General features: G+C 40.4%; 1 protein-coding gene and 1 long non-coding RNA gene across 6 annotated transcripts in view; one reads left to right on the plus strand and one right to left on the minus strand.

Moving 5' to 3' along the window:
- Nucleotides 1-789: 789 nt before the first annotated feature.
- XPNPEP3 (X-prolyl aminopeptidase 3) overlaps nt 790-18,017 on the minus strand; it is a 76,936-nt gene continuing 59,708 nt past the window's right edge. For 2 of the 5 annotated variants that reach the window (XM_027591959.2, XM_027591961.2), the window contains 3 exons: nt 10,802-10,982; nt 9,618-9,738; nt 4,419-8,170 (listed from right to left, as the gene is read on the minus strand). In XM_027591959.2, the coding sequence (XP_027447760.2) occupies nt 8,004-8,170; nt 9,618-9,738; nt 10,802-10,982 (469 nt within the window). In that variant the 3' untranslated portion in view covers nt 4,419-8,003. Of the gene's footprint in view, nt 928-4,416; nt 8,171-9,617; nt 9,739-10,801; nt 10,983-18,017 lie in introns of those variants that run through there. The other 3 variants (XM_035721955.1, XM_035721954.1, XR_003519669.2) reach the window with 2 other exon arrangements.
- LOC113921405 lies at nt 920-15,538 on the plus strand. The gene is made up of 3 exons (XR_003519670.2): nt 920-1,039; nt 10,566-10,639; nt 15,135-15,538. It is a non-coding gene; the product is annotated as an uncharacterized LOC113921405 (long non-coding RNA).

Raw genomic sequence — 18,017 nt, forward strand, 5'->3', positions numbered from 1 at the left:
TGCTTTCAATTCTTCCTTCCTTCCTTCCACAGACAGATACAGCAAGAGAGGAAACACAAGCAGGGGGTGATGGGAAAGGGAGAAACAGGCTTCCTGCGGAGCAGGTTGCGGGGCTTGATCCCAGGACCCAGGGCTCATGACCTCAGCCGAAGGCAGACAATTAACGACTGAGCCACCTAGGCGCCCCTGCTTTCAATGTTGAGTACATACTCAGAAGTGGAATTGCTGGAACAAATAGTAACTCTGTTTAATTTTTTGAGGAACCACAGTATTCTTAACATTTTTGGCAAGAGCATACTCTTTCAGGCTTCTGCAGGTGGACTGTATGCCTGTTGTGTTTTATGCAATGTCAAGTACAATTTATTCTGTGTAGTGATTCCTATTGTAGAGTAGAATCAATCACACATAATGTAAAGTCCACCGCCCAGAATATAATTAGTGCAGGAGTTGGCTATAGTTTATTAGAGATTTATTTTTTATTTTTATTTATTTTAAGTAAACTGTGCATCCAGTGTGGGGCTCAAACTCACCATTCTGAGATCAAGAGTCACATGCTCTATTGACTGAGCCAGCCAGGTGCCCCTTTTAGAGACTTTAATCTGTGTACATGTAGATGGCATAGCCAAATACTAAGCATCGAAATACTGAATAACATTTTCAAGATGATTATTTTATTTCTTTATTTATTAATTAAAGATTTTATTTATTTGACAGAGAGAGATACAGTGAGAGAGGGAACACCAGCAGGGGGAGTGGGAAAGGGAGAAGCAGGCTTCCCGCGGAGCAGGGAGCCCGATGCGGGGCTCGATCCCAGGACCCTGAGCCGAAGGCAGATGCTTAACGACTGAGCCACCCAGGCGCCTCTCAAGATGTTTATTTTAAAAACATTTCTGATGTATCACTGCGGGCTTCCCAGTCTCAACTTTCCTAGGAAAAGGAAGACAGCATTTAGTGACAAGCATCCAGAACGACTAGGCTTTACAAACTGGTGGAAAGCTGGATCAATATTTACATAGTGCCACAAATTCTTATGTCCAAGGTAAGCTCCGGGTCAGTATAATTCTAGATTTTACAATTAAATACCCTGAGTGGTGTGCCTTGAAATCAGTGTGTGGGGAGATACTGATCCCCACTGTCTTCGGGATGGCCAGGTGGATGGAACTTGGAGCAGCCAGAGCTCCCTTATCTGTCACCTTACCACCAGGAGTCCTGCACTGCCTGAAATACGGCCAAGGAGGGGGAGGGGCACCTGGATGGCTGAATCGGTTAACTGTCTGCTTCGCTTGTGTCTAACTTGGGCTCAGGTCATGATCTGAATCCTGGGATCGAGCCCCACCTGGTCACCCACTCTGGCAGCAGCTGCTGAGCTTTCTGTTGCTCATCAAAGACAAGAAGCCATGGCGTTGGCTGGAGCCATCTGGTGTTTCAGGGACGTGAGGTGCTGCTAGCCATGCGGATCATGGGGGCTGAAGAGTAGGCCAGGGCTCCCGGCAGGTGTAGCTCAAGACAGCCTGGCTTTCTGCTTCATGTATGTGGAATACTTCTGACCTTTGTGGTCAAAGCTAGGGGCAGGGTGACTGTTCTAAAAATGCATGTTCACATTCTGTGAGTTATAGCTTCATCATCTTGAAATATTTGATGTGATTTTACTTTGATTAAAAATCCACATTATAAGAAATTTCACATTTGTCAATGAAAGGAGTTAGATTCTTTAAATTTAATTTCAGTCGTAAATTATTATTTTTTTAAAAGATTTTATTCATTTATTTGACACAGAAAGACAGAGAGGGAACACAAGCAGGGGGAGTGGGAGAGGGAGAAGCAGGCTTCCCACCGAGCAGGGAGCCTGATGTGGGGCTCGATCCCAGGACCCTGGGACCATGACCTGAGCCGAAGGCAGATGCTTAACGACTGAGCCACCCAGCCGCCCCTCAGTCGTAAATTATTGAGATTTAATCCAAATACCGTAAGATTCCCTTTAAGAATATACAACTCAGGGTTTTTTAGTAGGGTCACAGTTGTGCAGCTGCCACCACCTTCTATCTGGAATATTTTCATCACCTAAAAACGAAACTCTGCTAGCAGTCAGTCTCTACTTCCTTCCTACCCTCAGGCCCTTGTAACTACTACTTTCTCTCTCCATGGATTTGTCTATTCTGGACATTTTATATAAATGGAGTCCTATATTATGTGCCTTTGAGTCTGGCTTCTTTCACTTGGCACACTTTTCAAGATTCATCTGTGTTGTAGCAGGTGTCAGTGCTCCATTCCTTTTTATGGCTGCATAATATTTCACATATGAATATATTGCATCTTTTTTATCCATTCATCAGTTGAATCGTAAAATTTTAAATGATTATAACAATGGTTTCAAGTTTTTTGTCACCTCTTTGTACAAATAAATTTGTAGATGGTGATTATGAAGAATGTGAAGATGTTACCGCTAAAAAGTCTGGATTAGGAATTGTGTATAGGGTTTCAGCCTATTATGAAAAAAAAGTCATGTTCCCACAAGTAGGCTGTCTTTTGACATTCTGAAAATCATTTCTTGGAAGTGTTACACAAATTTAAAAGTTTCTATAAAACTTAGTACGTTATTTTTCTTATCACAATTATATAAAGGATATGGAGTGAATTTTTTTCTCTAAGTCTTATGTATACATTCCTAAGTCCTCTCAAATTTATTCCATTGTGCCATACAAAAAATATCTTTTTATGTGTGCCAGGATGTGAAAAATGTTGGAAGGCACACCTTAGAGAAAGCCTCAGATTTTACTTAAAGGTTTTAATTTTAGGGGCGCTTGGATGGCTCAGCTGAAGTGTCTGCCTTCAGCTCAGGTCATGAGCTTGGGGTCCTGGGATGGAGCCCTGTGTCAGGCTCCCTGCTCAGTGGGGAGTCTGCTTCTCCTCCCTCTGCCCCTCCCCTTTGCTTGTGCTCTCTCTCTCTCTCAAATAAGTAACATCTTAAAAAAAGATTTTAATTTTATTATTTATTTTTTTAAAAGATTTAATTTTTTAAAAACATTTTATTTATTTATTTGACAGGGAGAGTTACAGCGAGAGAGGGAACACAAGCAGGGGGAGTGGGAGAGGGAGAAGCAGGCTCCCCACCGAGCGGGGAGCCTTATGTGGTGCTCGATCCCAGGACCCCGGGATCATGACCTGAGCCAAAGGCGGAAGCTTAACGACTGAGCCACCCAGGCACCCCAAAAGATTTAATTTTTAAGTAATCTCAACACCCAACGTGGGATTCGAACTTACAACCCTGAGATCAAGAGTCACATGCTCTACCAACTGAGCCAGCCGGGTGCCCCAGAAAGCCTGATTTTAACGAGAATTCCTATTAGGAAGAAATGGCTACACTCATGGCTGTGTATATGGCTCACTGAGAAAGTTCACAAATTTATAATTTTGCAAATTGATCCTACTTCGCTACAAAATTCATCCTTCATAAAATGTTCATGGCCAGAGTTAACAGTCTTGAGTGGTACAGGGGCTGTCTGGAGACCTGTGAGTCAGTTTTGTGGAGTCAACCTTCTCCCCCTAGCTTGCTTGCTTTTTTTAAGATTTTATTTATTTATTTATTTATTTATTTATTTATTTATTTATTTATTTATTTATTTAGGAGAGAGAGAACATGAGCGGGGGAAAGGGCAGAGGAAGAAGGACAAGCAGACTCCCCACTCAGGCGGGAGCCCCATGTGGGGCTTGATCCCAGGACTCAGATCATGACCTGAGCCGAAGTCAGACACTTAAGCGAAGTAGACAGTTAACTAATTGAGCCTCCAGGTGCCCCTCCCCCTAGCTTTCTTGAGGTGTAATTAACCAAAATGTAAGATACTTAAAATGTACATGATGATGATTTGATATACATTGTGAAAGGGTGTCCCACCATCTATTTAATTAACACATCTATCAACTCATATATTTATCTCCCCCTGCTTTTTTTTGGTGAGAACATTTAAAGTTCTACTCTCTTAGCAAATTTCTATCATACAACAGAGTGTTACCAACTATAGTCACCATGTTATACATTAGACCCTTGAGCCAATCTTTTAATGGGCCAGATCTGATTCATTCATTTTTTCCCCTCTATGACTGATAAGATCATCTTAAGTTTGAATCATGATTTTGTGACAGCAGTTAATACTCCGTATAAAATATACGTATATTTTATTTTTTTAAAGATTTCATTTATTTATTTGATAGAGAGAGGGAGAGCATAGAGGGAGAGTGAGAGGGAGAAGCAGACTCCCCGCTGAGCAGAGAGCCCAATGTAGGACTCGATCCCAGGACCCTGAGATCATGATCTGAGCCGAAGGCAGACGCTTAACCGAGTCACCCAGGTGCCCCTAAAATATATATTTTTAAAGATTTATTTATTGAAGTAATCTCTACCCCTAATGTGGTGCTCGAATTCACAACCCCGAGACCAAGGGTCACATGCTGTTCTGGCTGAGCCAGGCAGGCGCCCCTCTATAAAAAATATTTTGTAGAACAAAATGTTCTCACATTTAAAGCTGTAAAGTCTAGATTTGAAAATAACACACACACACCCCAGATACTTTTCTATTGTTTTACAGTTTATTTTTAAAATGATAGTAATAAATGCTTTTCCCTTGTTGGGGAATGACATACCTATTTTCAGTGGATAGAGCCTTAAAAAGTAACAGCGTTTTGTCCAAACTGAACTTATATAATTGCACAAAAGTCATACAAAGCATTAATAAATGCTAACAAAGACTGCAGTTCCCTCAGATCCTCATGAAGCATATACCCCAGGAGGCCTTGATTTCAGTGGGGATCTGAGCCTCAAGTTCCTCAGTGACACACAGGCAGAAGAAGAGCAGCCAGGAAGATGCATGTACTTTGTTACAATGGGCTTCTGCTCTAATTAAATGTCAGCATTTAATGATGTATCACCTTCTCATTATATTAGGAACATTAAACACTTTGGCTTGAATTATATTTTCCCAGGATTAAAACCTAACACTATCAGCTTAAGTTTTAGGTTACAGATCCCACCTTGGGAAACTAAAATTAAAAAAAAATTAACCACACCATAAAAATCTCTTGCAAGCAGTCCTTTATGCTGCCCCCATCCTGGGCCCTCACTTGGTTTCTAACACACACACACACACACACACACACACACACACAAATGAGCTCTATTATTGCTCATATGCCAGCTGAGGGATGGCGGACAGGGTCTAACGCAAATCCCAATTTTGTTTTATTGGTAGCAGTTACCGGAAACACAGTGTTACAAAGGACTCTGAGGTCACAGCTGGCCTGGCAGGGCAGTCCCTGTGCTGTCCTTATGATCTCTGACACAGACACAGGAGGAGGCAGCCCTCCTGCATCAGATCTGTAATCTTTCTATTATTGAGAAAGCTAAAGAGGATGTTGGTTATGTCAGCTTTGAAAAATATAACACAGTCCAATTTTTCTATTTTAATGAGTTACATTGTCTTCATGGGATTTTCTTAAACTTCATGGGATTTTCTTATTTTATGGATCTTTATCTCAAATTAAGATATAATGTCTGTGGTAGGGGCTTTCCCCTTCTGACCTTACAAAGACAGTGAAAAAATAAGGGTGTTTTGAAAGAAGACCCAGAGAGAACTTTCAGTCACCATGAGAAGTACCTTCCTAGCTTGGATATTATGGATGTGGGAAGAGAGGGGTTTCTACTCCAGCAATTGCTACTACTGCGTTTCAAATAAAAAACACAACAGTCTGTTTCCTGATTATGAGGAAAAACACAGATTTCTGATATAAACACACAAAAGTAAGCAGCAGAGGCTATTGAGCTATGCTTCCTTCGTTTACATGGCATCATTAATGACCCAACCATCTCTCTCCACCTGAGGGAGAAAAATCCCAGTGTAACGTCTGAAGGACTTCTGAAGAGTAAGGTTTCCATTAGGAGAGCCTGGTGCATATATAAAGTATTATAGTTAGACATGGAGGAAATGCGGGGCTTGTCTGTGGTATGGCTAAGAATGAACAAGATTTTTGCCCTGTGCACCACTATCTGCTCAACAAATCCTGAACATGTCAGACAGCCCTGAAACACTATGCCATCCATCTCTTGATGGTTCTGATAGTCTGAGGCAATGCTTAGCTACTGAGGTTAATCCGGGACTCAAAGAACAATGTACTTGGCTCAGGCATTAAAAGTCACTAGAAGAATTCTGCCACAGCCATTCTAAGCAGGACTCACATCTGCAGAACTTGACTAGAATCTAAGCAGAAGTCTGTTTCGTGTCCAGGTGTGCTGCTATACATAAAAGCCACCTAGAATTTTAGCTAGAAAGTTGAAGACCACAAAAAAATGATTTACAGAAAGAAAAGGAAATTTCTTTTTCAGGATTGTAGATGAACTAAGGGCACTCAATCCAAGGAAAGGGTTGTTGGGGCCACAGAACCCCAAAGGGTGAGAAACTAGAGTTACGGATTTTCAGTCCCCTTCTTTTAGAAAGTAGCATGGGACTGAGAAGTTGGAGGGAGGGGGGTTGGACAGGCCCAGGGATAAGACACCACCTGTGTGGCCACCCACTCCCACAGCTGCTGAGCAAAGCCAGAGCACTCAAGGGTGAGTCCTGGCAGGACAGCGTGTGTATCACTCTGCTTTATACCATTATCTTTGTCTCCTGATGAAGTTGCTGCTTGTCTGCTTTTGGCTCTGTACCTTGGGTTTCCTGGTAAGATGGGCAAACCTCTAGCACTGCAGGGAGTGTTAATCCCCCAGCTCGTTTCTTTCTTAAAATCCCTCGGATTTATGCTCTAACAATCAGCATGTTTTGTACATCCTGGGCCCATATCCAGGTTTAAAGGAGGCGAACACAGTAGTTCTATGACAGAAGCTCCTGAATAAACCATCTGCAATAATCTAGCCCCGTTCACTCTGCAAAGTGAGTTCTTGTATGAATGCAGCCAATGCTGTGTTGAGGGGAAATATGACTCCTTACTACTGCCCTTCCAGTGCTAATATCAGAGAAATAAAAGGATCATAGGATGTTTACAGGTACTGGGTGAGTTCCATATATTGCACTAGACACACTGTAGAATGATAACAGGAGCATCTCACTGAAACCTGGGTGCCGTTCCTCTGACGTCAACAGGGTAAGGAGAGGATCTACCCTTGGCCAGGGCAGCAGCTTCAAGGGTGTGCTATGAGGGTCAGTGCACTAAGAATCTACAAAGAAAGCATGGATACCTGGAAAAGGAATCTTCTTCAGATTGAGAACAGGCAGAGGTGTAGATCTATAGCAGATACATATATGCTTTTCTTTCTCTTCCACTTCTTCCTTCATCAAGCACTAAACACTTTCCAGGCCACAAGCAACCAAATAGCAAGAAAAACTCAAAACTGTTTTGTTTAATAGTTAGTGTTGCTAGAATCTGGATTGGAGCTGAATGGTGGGATTGCAGGACACCAGTGCCCACAAGGGCTCATATGGTTCCAGTAGATATACAGGGTCTGGAAGAGATGGATAGGAGTTATGGAAGATGTGTATTGGCCACCCACAGTCACTGACAGGTGGCTTTTAGTATAGGCAGAGACACTGGTGGTTAGCTCAAAATAAGCATCATAAACAGCTTATGATATTAAGTAGATCTCAGCAAAAGTGTAGAAAGGGAAAGAGTTGGAGAGAAAGAAAATTTTCTGTATGTTTAATTGTGTTAACTGGAATGCATGGACATATATAATCAAGATCTTTCTGTACATTTAAAAATTAAACCTGCCTTGGTCATTAATTGTACAGAGTTAATGTTACTAAAGTTGTAGTAACATACTGTTCAACAATTCAATTTTCCAGATTTTTAGCTACTTAAATAAAGATCACATACACAATTTCATACATTCATACAGTTGCCACACTCCCAAATGGAACATGTGTAGAAGCATACACGCACAGATGCGCAGTCGGCACACGTGCACAGATGTGGACGTATACCCCCTCTAAACCTGAGAGGCATGTGGGCTGCAACGAGGGTCAAGAGGCCCTGTTGCATATCTGTTCGATGTCATTCATCTCTTTGGGGCAATCTGCAGAAAGGATGAGAGGTAAATCCTGAGTCACCAGTACATCATCTTCAATTCGTACACCAAGACCACGAAACTTCTCTGGGGCATCTCTGTCGTCCTCTGGAATATAAATGCCTGAAAAGTAGAAAAAAGAATGTGCTTTTCCTAAGTGGCAGTAACTGGATGATTTGGGACAAGCAAGCTAACCTCTCTGTGCTACAAATGATCTGTAAAACTGCGATCCTAAGAGTATCTACCTAGAACTGTGGATATTAAGTGGGATAGTACATATATGTAAAAGTGTGTGCCACATAATGGTCAATAAATGTTGGCTGCTAGAACTACTGGGGTAGTTGTTTGGTATACCAGACTACAGGCTCTATCATGATTCTGTCATATTCTGGTGGTTTAAGCAGGCCACTAAAGTTACTTATGAGTATGTCAACATATGCTGGGAACCAGTAGATTATATAAATGCATTCTTTCTCTGCCTAATCATCCCTTGGGAAAAGGGAACTGCTAAAACAGGGATATAAAGTATTTTAAAATATATTGAAAAAACCCACTTAGCCTGAACAACAAGCTGTAGAGATACTCAAAGAAGCCATAAATATAACTGATGCACACGATGCAGAATAAGAAATAGGAAGACTTTAAGGAACATTTGGAAAATTCTAAGAGCCCAAGGTACCCTTTCTAATCACAAAGTCAGACAAGAACATGTCTTTTCATATTTAAGAAACTGGAAACTTCCTCCATTATCCGCACAGATGCTGCCCTCTGATAAAAAGAAAAAGATCAGCAAAGGAATATGTAGCCAAAGCCTAAGGAAGCACCCATGCACCAACCAGACTGGAATGAATAGTACATAAGGCCACAGATAGCAATGTAGGCCTGGGTAGTATAACAAAGTCAGGTCCCAGCTATAATTTCTATAATTTAGAGAGGAAAACACTTGAAATCAACAGCTGAAATCCATTTTCGTGACAAAAACAAGAGTATTTAAAAATTATTCTTTTAACGTCAATCCTTACACTCCACTGTGACCACCACTTCTCTGCTGAATTCTGCCCACTGCCCAGGATCATCAAGCTGGGCAGCCATTAGATCACCAGCTTTCTCTGAAGCTCAGGAAAAAGGACTTAGATCCGAAGGAGAATAATGTGGACAGTTCAATGCAGTTTGCAGAGTGGAACATGGTGAGTCTGAGTAGCTTTCTGCAGGGAAGCACCTGGGCCTCAGAGGTGTGAGCAGCCCACCACTGCACGGGACACTAGTATAAGTTGGCCCTGGCAAAGGCAGGGTATAAAAAAAGATTTATTTCTTAATATTTACTTATAAAAAGTATTCCCCATCTTTATTGTTTATTGGAGAAGTCAAATTAAACAAATTGTGTGACGTTAAATAAGAAAGATCAAGAAAAAAATCTAAAATAAAGTTCCCATCTACACTGAAGAAATCCATTTTCCTGTCTCTCCTAATTTAACTATGTTGGTTCAGGTAAAAATAAACAACATTTACCTTTCTATCCGCTACTATTATGTGCCCCAAGGGATCACAGGCTGCTAGCACCTGCCCTTACCTGGCTCCACCGTGATTACCATACCAGGCTGTAGAGGGAGGGAACGGGGCATGTCTGGAGTGTCATGGACATCCATCCCGAGGTAATGGCCAACATGATGAGGGCAGTATTTTCGAGCAGCCTGGAAAAGGTAATCACCACAGTGTTATTAGCGCAATGACGCCTTAAGGGGAAAGCTGAGCATGCATAAGTCAGTGAGATATGTGTTAATACTTCCCCCACGTTTCTGCCATTTTGCAGTTTAACCTACCCTCGGGCTAATGCTCAAGAGACTTGATAAACTGCTACCTCTTGAATGCAATTCTACTGATGGCCTTTGAACTAATCCACCTTTCCTTTCCCATTACTTAATATACTACATACATGCTGACTTGGGTAACCCCAGTAATGACTACGGCAAATGAAAACCTCTTTTCTTGGGGAAGGGAGGATGATTATGTTAGAACAGTTCTCTTTTCAGCGTTCACAAGTCCTTCTCAGAAAGCCGGCTCTAGAGATCCTGAGTGTCTCACGGCAACTTGTGGAGTAGGCACAGAACATCAAAATTAACACAATAATTATTAGGCATTTACCGGCTTGGCTATTCCTATCCGTTAATTAGATTTGTTGGCTTCAGCAGGAGGAATTTATAATGTCTTTCCTACTGATAAAAGAAACCCTGGCAGCCTAAACTTGGAGATGAGATGCCTTAATGGTCTGTTTGGCGTGGCCACCTGGCATCTTAATTTAAAGCTAAGGTTTTACATTCTTACTGAACATCATTACATTTTGGATGTAGATGAAATTCACTAAAGACATGGCCCTTGGGGATACGGTTCATCTCACCAATGTCACTGAAGCAACAAACACCCTCCCCCACGACTTCTGTCTTTTCAAAATCGCCACAAAGGGATTGAGAGTTAACCTCTTCTCCTTTTTTTGTGTCCATTTCCACCCTGCCGGCACCAGACTTCATTTTCTGCAGCTTGAGCTACTTACACAGGATGCAACGAACTAGAATGTGCTGCCATCTTCTGGGAGAAGTAAGTACTGACTCCTTTTGTTTTAATCCATGTTCACTCTAAATCCCTCTCGTAGGCGAAGATCACAAAGACCATTTCTAAATCTAATTAGTTCTCCATAGGATAAAAACCCAGCAGCACATCAGGTGTTTTTGAGAGCCGGTGTCAAAAGAGGGGCGGTACCTTGAAGGCATTATTTCCCTTAATGTTCTTCACGATCCCTAACTCCTTAAGCTTCTGTGCAATCAGTGTCAGCATCAAGCTGTAGATGTTCTCCAAGCTTGTCCCAGGGGAGCAGAGGGTCAGACAGTCTCTCTGTATCTCTAGAACAGCTTCATAGAGTTCTGCCTGAGGTGCTGTGAACCTGGGGACAGGAAAACCAAATAACTCACATTTGGAATAATCTGATATTGCAGGAAGTTTGCTTCTAAATTTGATTAGGAAAACTCCAAGGTGCTGATGATGGGGCATTGTTGATTACTTCATCAGTACCAGTATATCAGTACTGACAGGACCTTAACTGTGCCCTCAACACTCAACAAGAAGAGCAATAACTCTTCAAGCTGGGGCAGCAATAGTCTATCTTTCAAATGATCAGCAGCTATACATGAGGTGAGGCTAGCAGATGCACGCTCCCAGCAATGGGAGGGCCAGATCAAGCTCACCCTTGGTCCATTCCATTTTTTTTTTTACCATAAACAAACAAACAAAACAACAAACCAAAACAAAGGGATCCACTTCTTGTAGGTAAAGCAGATGTCATGAGATAAACTAGTAGATACTTTGGCTACTAGTAACATGTAGTTTTTAGGTGTCCTTAGAATAATAATTTCTTTAGCAGTCATGGGGAAAAATGAGAAACTATTAAGCTGGCATAGTATATGATATGGATTTTCTACACTGTTGATGGCAGTGCAAATTAGTATAGCCAATTAAATGAAGGGCCTTAATAACGATACTCATAAAATTTGAGCTTGTAATTCTGCTCTAAGATTCCATCCTAAGAAAATATTTGAAATAAAAAAAAGCTGAATATATAAAAACATTCAGGTATTTTTTTATAATTATGACACACTCTAAATGTCCCCTAATAAGAATGGTTAAAATAACAATATAATTGAATAATGGACACCTTCATATCCATCTCCAGGTTCAGCCATTAGCAACACTGTTATATTTGTGTCATCTATAAATGTACCTATATTCCAACCCACCACAGTATTACTAAAGAGTTAAGTTTTTTTTTCATGTAAATTTTATATATACTGAAGTACAGAAATCTGAGCTGTACAATTTTGACAAATGGATGTACTGATCCCAATAAAGTTGGGAACATTGAGCCCTAAATTCGGTTGAGTCTTTGCCAGTAGAAGCAGCCCTTCTACCCCCAGCTAAGGAGATTCACTCTATTTTGACTGAGAACCTACAGGAACCTCCCATGGGGGAGTTGCCTTAGCAGATGGTTCTAGACCTGTGATCAGATTCTACTCTCAGCAGGCCCTAAAAGGTTAGGTATAAAGTGTGACCCACCAGGAGGTGCACTATAATCCAAACAAACAAAACAAAACAAAAACCGATGTGATTTTTCCTCTTTACATAGACAAAAATCTAGGAATATGTGTGGGAATGTATATGAACACTGCAGGATAATGATGGAAGGAACATAAAGTTGGATAAGGCTGAATGTATTGATAAAAAGTCCATTAAGCAGAGGGTGCCTGGGTGGCTCAGTCAGTTGAGCGGCTGCCTTCGGCTCAGGTCATGATCCCAGGGTTCTGGCATCAAGCCCCACATCAGGCTCCCTGCTCGGTGGGGAGCCTGCTTCTCCCTCTCCCTCTGCCTCCCCCCTGGCTTGTGTTTGTGCTCCCTCTCTCAAATAAATAAAATCTTTAAAAAAAAATAAATAAAAGTCCATTAAGCAGAGATTCTGGATTCAGTGTTGCAGCTCCAGGGTCAAATAAGGCTCTAACAGTCTATTTGGTTGGTTGGCTGAAACACACACTAAAAGGTAGCAAAGGTAGCCTACACTAAATGAGTTCAAATGCCAGAACTGCCTTGCCATAGAGAAGGAATTCCCACATCTGCAACATCCATTTTTTGCTGGAGTTTCTAGCCTGCTGGCCTACCTCACAAAATGCAGACATGCCAGCCCCAACTGCACGAGCCAATTCCTTAAAAAGCAATCAACCAACCTACCTACACATATACCCACATACATAATATATCCTAGTGGTTCTGTTTCTCTGGAGAACTCTGACTGATCCAGATCCATATTCCCATCATGACACAGAAAGTTTCCTCACTGTTATTCTAATCAGTATTCCCACAACCAGAGGCAAAGGCTGTTCTGATTATTTTATATTTTTATTTTTTTAAAAGATTTATTTATTTGGGAGAGAGAGAATGAGAGAGAGCATGAGAGGAGTTTTGATTATTTTCACCTTAGTTTTCTTTTTTTTAAGATTTTATTTATTTATTCATGAGAGAGAGAGAGAGAGAGAGAGAGAGAGAGAGAGAGAGAAGCAGAGGGAGAAGCAGGCTCCCCGCTGAGAAGGGAGCCTGATGCGGGACTCGATCCCAGGACCCTGGGATCATGACCTGAGCCGAAGGCAGACGCCTAACCATCTGAGCCACCCAGGCACCCTTCACCTTAGTTTTCTATAATATAAATGGAATCATACGTATAAATGGAATCATACAATATATACTCTTTTGTGTTAAGCTTTCTTCACTGAGTACAATGTCTGTATGATCCATCATGGTGTTGGTTCAATCAGTAGTTTGCTGCTTTTTATTGCTAAGTGATATTCCACTGTATGAATAAACTACAACTTGTGTATTCAGTCTCCTGTTGATGGACATTTAGGTTGTTTCCAGTTTTGGGCTACGGTATGAATAAAGCTGTTCTGAGTATTCTTGTACAAGTCTTTTTGTGGACACATTTTCATTTCTCTTTGATCAATACCCAGAAGTGGGTTTGTTAGGCCAAGTAATCAGTGTTTATTTAACTTTATAAGAAACTAGCAAATTTTTTCCCAAGGTAACTGTAGCATTTTCTGTCACCACGAGCAATGTCTGAGAGTTCCAGTTGCACTGCATCATTGCCAACACTTGATATGCTTGGTCTTTCTAAGTTTAGCCATTCTAGTGCATATGCAGAGGCTTAATTTGCATTTGCTCTGTGACTAACAATAAGGACTACCTATAGTTGTTCACATTACCTTATTATCCTTTATTTATTTTTTAAGTAGGTTCCAAGCCCAGCGTGGAGCCCAAGATGGGGCTTGAACTCACAACCCTGAGATCAAGACCTGAGCTGAGATCCAGAGTTGGATGCTTAACCTACTGAGCCACCCAGGCACCCCTACCTTATTATCCTTTTGATATCTGAAGACTTATAGTGATATACCCTCTTTCATTCCTGATTACAGTAATTTGTCTGCTCTTTTTTTATCTTGTAAGGGAGTTTATCAATTTTATTAATCTATTTAGGGAACAACCATTTGGCTTTGTTAATTTTCTCTACTCATTATCTTTTTCCTATTTCATTGATATTTTGGTTTTATCTTGTTTCCTTCCTCCTGCTTACTCTGGGTTTAATTTGCTCATCTTTTTAATAGCTTTCTAAGGTGGAAGTTTACATTATTGATTTCAAACCTTTCTTTTAACTTAAGCATTTAAAGCCACATATAAATTTCTGCTGTAGCTCTATGTGACACATTTTGATATATAGTATTTTTATTATCACTGATTTGAAGTACTTTGTGGTTTCTTCCCTTTCCCTGTGGTTTCTTCTTTGACCCACTGGTTATTTAAAATATATTCACTAATTTCCAAATATTTGGAGATTTAAAAAATATCATATTATTATGACATTCTAATTTAATTCCATTGTAGTCAGAGAACACATTTTATAAGCTTCAGTCTTCTGAAATTCATTAAGACTCATTTTATGGTCCAGCAAATGGTTTTGGTGATGTTCCATAAGTATTTGAAAAGACTATGTATTCTGCAGTTGTTGGGTATAGTGTTCTACAAATGTCAATGTAATTAAGGTGGTTAATAATGTCATTCACAGGGGCACCTGGGTGGCTCAGTCGTTAAGCGTCTGCCTTCGGCTCAGGTCATGGTCCCAGGGTCCTGGGATCGAGCCCCGCATCGGGCTCCCTGCTCCACGGGAAGCCTGCTTCTCCCTCTCCCACTCCCCCTGTTTGTGTTCCCTCTCTCGCTGTGTCTCTCTCTGTCAAATAAATAAAATCTTTAAAAAAAAAACAACCACAATGTCATTCACGTCTATAAGTTGTCGTCTTTCACCACACTTGGGAAGTTTTTGGCTATTATTTCTTCAAAGGTTTTTTTCTGCTCTGTTCTCTCTTCAATTTCTGAGTCTCCAATTAGATGTATGTTAATTTGCTTGAAAATGTCTCAGAAGTCTCTGAGGTTTTCTTCATTCTTCTACAATATATTTCTGTTCTTCAGACTTTTTTTTTTAAGATTTTATTTATTTATTTGACAGAGACTCGATCCTGAGACCCTGAGATCATGACCTGAGCTGAAGGCAGATGCCCAAGCGACTGAGCCATCCAGACGCCCCTATTTACCACTTTTCAATATAATGAATTGATTCCCATCATCCTTTGAAGATGAACAATTTTTTAAAAATTACTATTATAAAAAAATTATGAACTCATGGTTTTGAATGTATTTGATGGGTTTAAGTTATTACCATTATCAAATCTCAAAGTTTCCTATCTTTGACCTGTGGGACCTCTTCAAGTTAGCTCCTGAGTCTTTCTGACAGGACGCTACTGGTTTTTGCTCATTTCCTTGTTATCTGGTATTTTTTTTTTCTTTAAAGATTTTATTTGTTTGACAGAGAGAGACACAGTGAGAGAGGGAACACAAGCAGGGGCAGTGGGAGAGGGAGAAGCAGGTCTCCTGCAGAGCAGGGAGCCCGACACGGGGCTCGATTCCAGGACCCTGGGATCACGACCCGAGCTGAAGGCAGATGCCCAATGACTGAGCCACCGAGGCGCCCCTGCTATCTGATATTCTAAGATCCAGGCTTCATTTTATAAATTTCTTGATCCAGACCTGGAATCAGCCAACTCTCCAAGAAGCTCTCATTTATTTTAGGGAAAAATTCTATTTCAAGATCATAATCAGGGCACTGGTGATACTCATTGCTACTAAGTTGGTCATAGTTTCTCGCCTTCTCGGTGGAAAGAAGAAGGCGAAAAATCATATAAAGAAAAAAAATCATTTGAGTTCATACTGATATTTCAATTAAAATTTGAGACTACAGAGCTTTTACGTAACCTCTCTATATTTCATTTACTTTTTTTCTTCCATACCATGCATCCTGGTTCTCAAGGACACAAGGAAGAAGAATTAAAATGATCTCTTACTCTTTTGTTTGTATTTATTTATTTATTTTCATTGCTTGTTTATTTAAGTAATCTCTACACCCAACATGGGCTTGAACTCATGACTCTGAGATCAAGAGTTGTCTGCTCTTCTGACTGAGCCAGCCAGGTGCCCCTCTTATTCTGTTTTAACCCCCTATCACAGACACACACGCCAATTTCAGAACAACAATACAAATATTATAACAAATATAACTGCTGGAAATAGTGAGGTTTTTTTTTCCACATGCTCCTCCCATTCTCCATTTAAACAAATGTTGTACTACTCTACATGATCAGAGCATAGAGCTATTACTACAACGCTTAGTTCTACAGTGAACTGTTTCTCATGTTCACCAGCAATCCTTATGTCAATGTCTCTAGTCACTTTGGTCAACTGAAGCTCTGCTCTAGCACAGTACTGACCAATAAACCTTCCTGTGCTGATGTGTTGTCCTGTGTATCTGTTGGTACCCACTAGCAACATGTGCTAAATGTGGCCAGTTCAAGTAAAAAACTAGTGTAAATTTGATTTGATATTAATTTAAATGTAAGTAGTCCCATGGGACTGGTGACTAGGTTTCATATTGGATCACATAGCTCTCTAGCTCTAGCAGATTCCTCATGGGAGGAAGCCTTAAGTTTCTACATAGGAATCTGTGCCCTTTACAGCTGAAAGTTGCTTTTGCTGCATATAAAGTCTTTGGCTTACACTTTTGTTCTTTGAGTATCTCTAATATGTTACTCTATTTTTCTACTTGTATAAAGCACTGCTTTTGAAAGTCTGATAATAATCTAATTTCCTTTCCTTTATAAATCACATGTTATTTTTTTCTGGATCCCAAAGGAGTTTTTCTTGTAGGTTCAGAATTTTACTAGAATATGTCTTGGTGCCGCTTTTTCTGGGCTGATATTCTCAGGTACATCATGTGCTCTTTCAAAAGTAGTTTCAAAATTTTTTTCATTTCAGGAAAATTTTATTGAATTATAGTGTTTAGGATATGTTGTTTCCATGCTTTCATTTTCTTCTTCAGAGCTTCCTTTATGTGTATGTTCTAACTTCTTTGCTTATTTCAAATATTTGTCATTTTCCCTGTAATCTTTTTTCTCCTTATTTCATTTTGATATTTCAAATTTTCTTCCCTTTCATCCTTCCTATTTGTTGTTAAGGCTTTATTGTGCTTCATTGTTAGTGTGTACCTTTCTTTTTTTTTTATTTTTTATTTATTTATTTGAGAGAGAGAGAGAGAGAATGAGAGATAGAGAGGACGAGAGGGAAAAGGGTCAGAGGGAGAAGCGGACTCCCTGCTGAGCAGGGAGCCCGATGCGGGACTCGATCCTGGGACTCCAGGATCATGACCTGAGCCAAAGGCAGTCGCTTAACCAACTGAGCCACCCAGGTGCCCTAGTGTGTACCTTTCAACCCAGTCTTTTTTCTGGTATGATTTTTTATTTTATTTCTAGTTCTTTCCTGAGTATTGTCACTTTGTTTCTGAATTTTCCAGTTTTGATTTGTGTTGTTCTTTCATGTCTTGAATGATGTGCTTAAAAAATTCTAGCTTGCTTTAACATAGTAGGTCACTGTCTTTCCGGTATGCTTCCATTATCAGGAGGGATGTTGATGTTATGTGCTCCTTATTCCTTTTTTTGCTTTTAATTAACTTTGTACGAGATTAACCAAGATACTTTTTTGTTGCTTATTTTATATAAAATTAATTTTCCTAAATTTTTAGAATGAGGCAGGATTTAGTAAAGATTTTTTAACATCACAGAGCTTACCGGTACTCCTACTGTTTCAGTGTAGTGGTAAACAATATGGCAGCTTGCTTTCAATTCCTCTCCCCCTCTCTGATTTGGGTATTTCAATTTCTTCCTCTCTCTTGTTCTTAACCTGCTTACTTTCGATTCTACTTCCAGCAGTTTCTTCTTAGTGAGAAGGGAGCATAGCACCCTCAAACTTCCTCAGGCCTCTGGAGTGACAAATCTTTCCCATT

This window comes from Zalophus californianus, chromosome 9 (assembly GCF_009762305.2).
Source record: "Zalophus californianus isolate mZalCal1 chromosome 9, mZalCal1.pri.v2, whole genome shotgun sequence".
In the NCBI taxonomy this organism is placed as follows: domain Eukaryota; kingdom Metazoa; phylum Chordata; class Mammalia; order Carnivora; family Otariidae; genus Zalophus; species Zalophus californianus.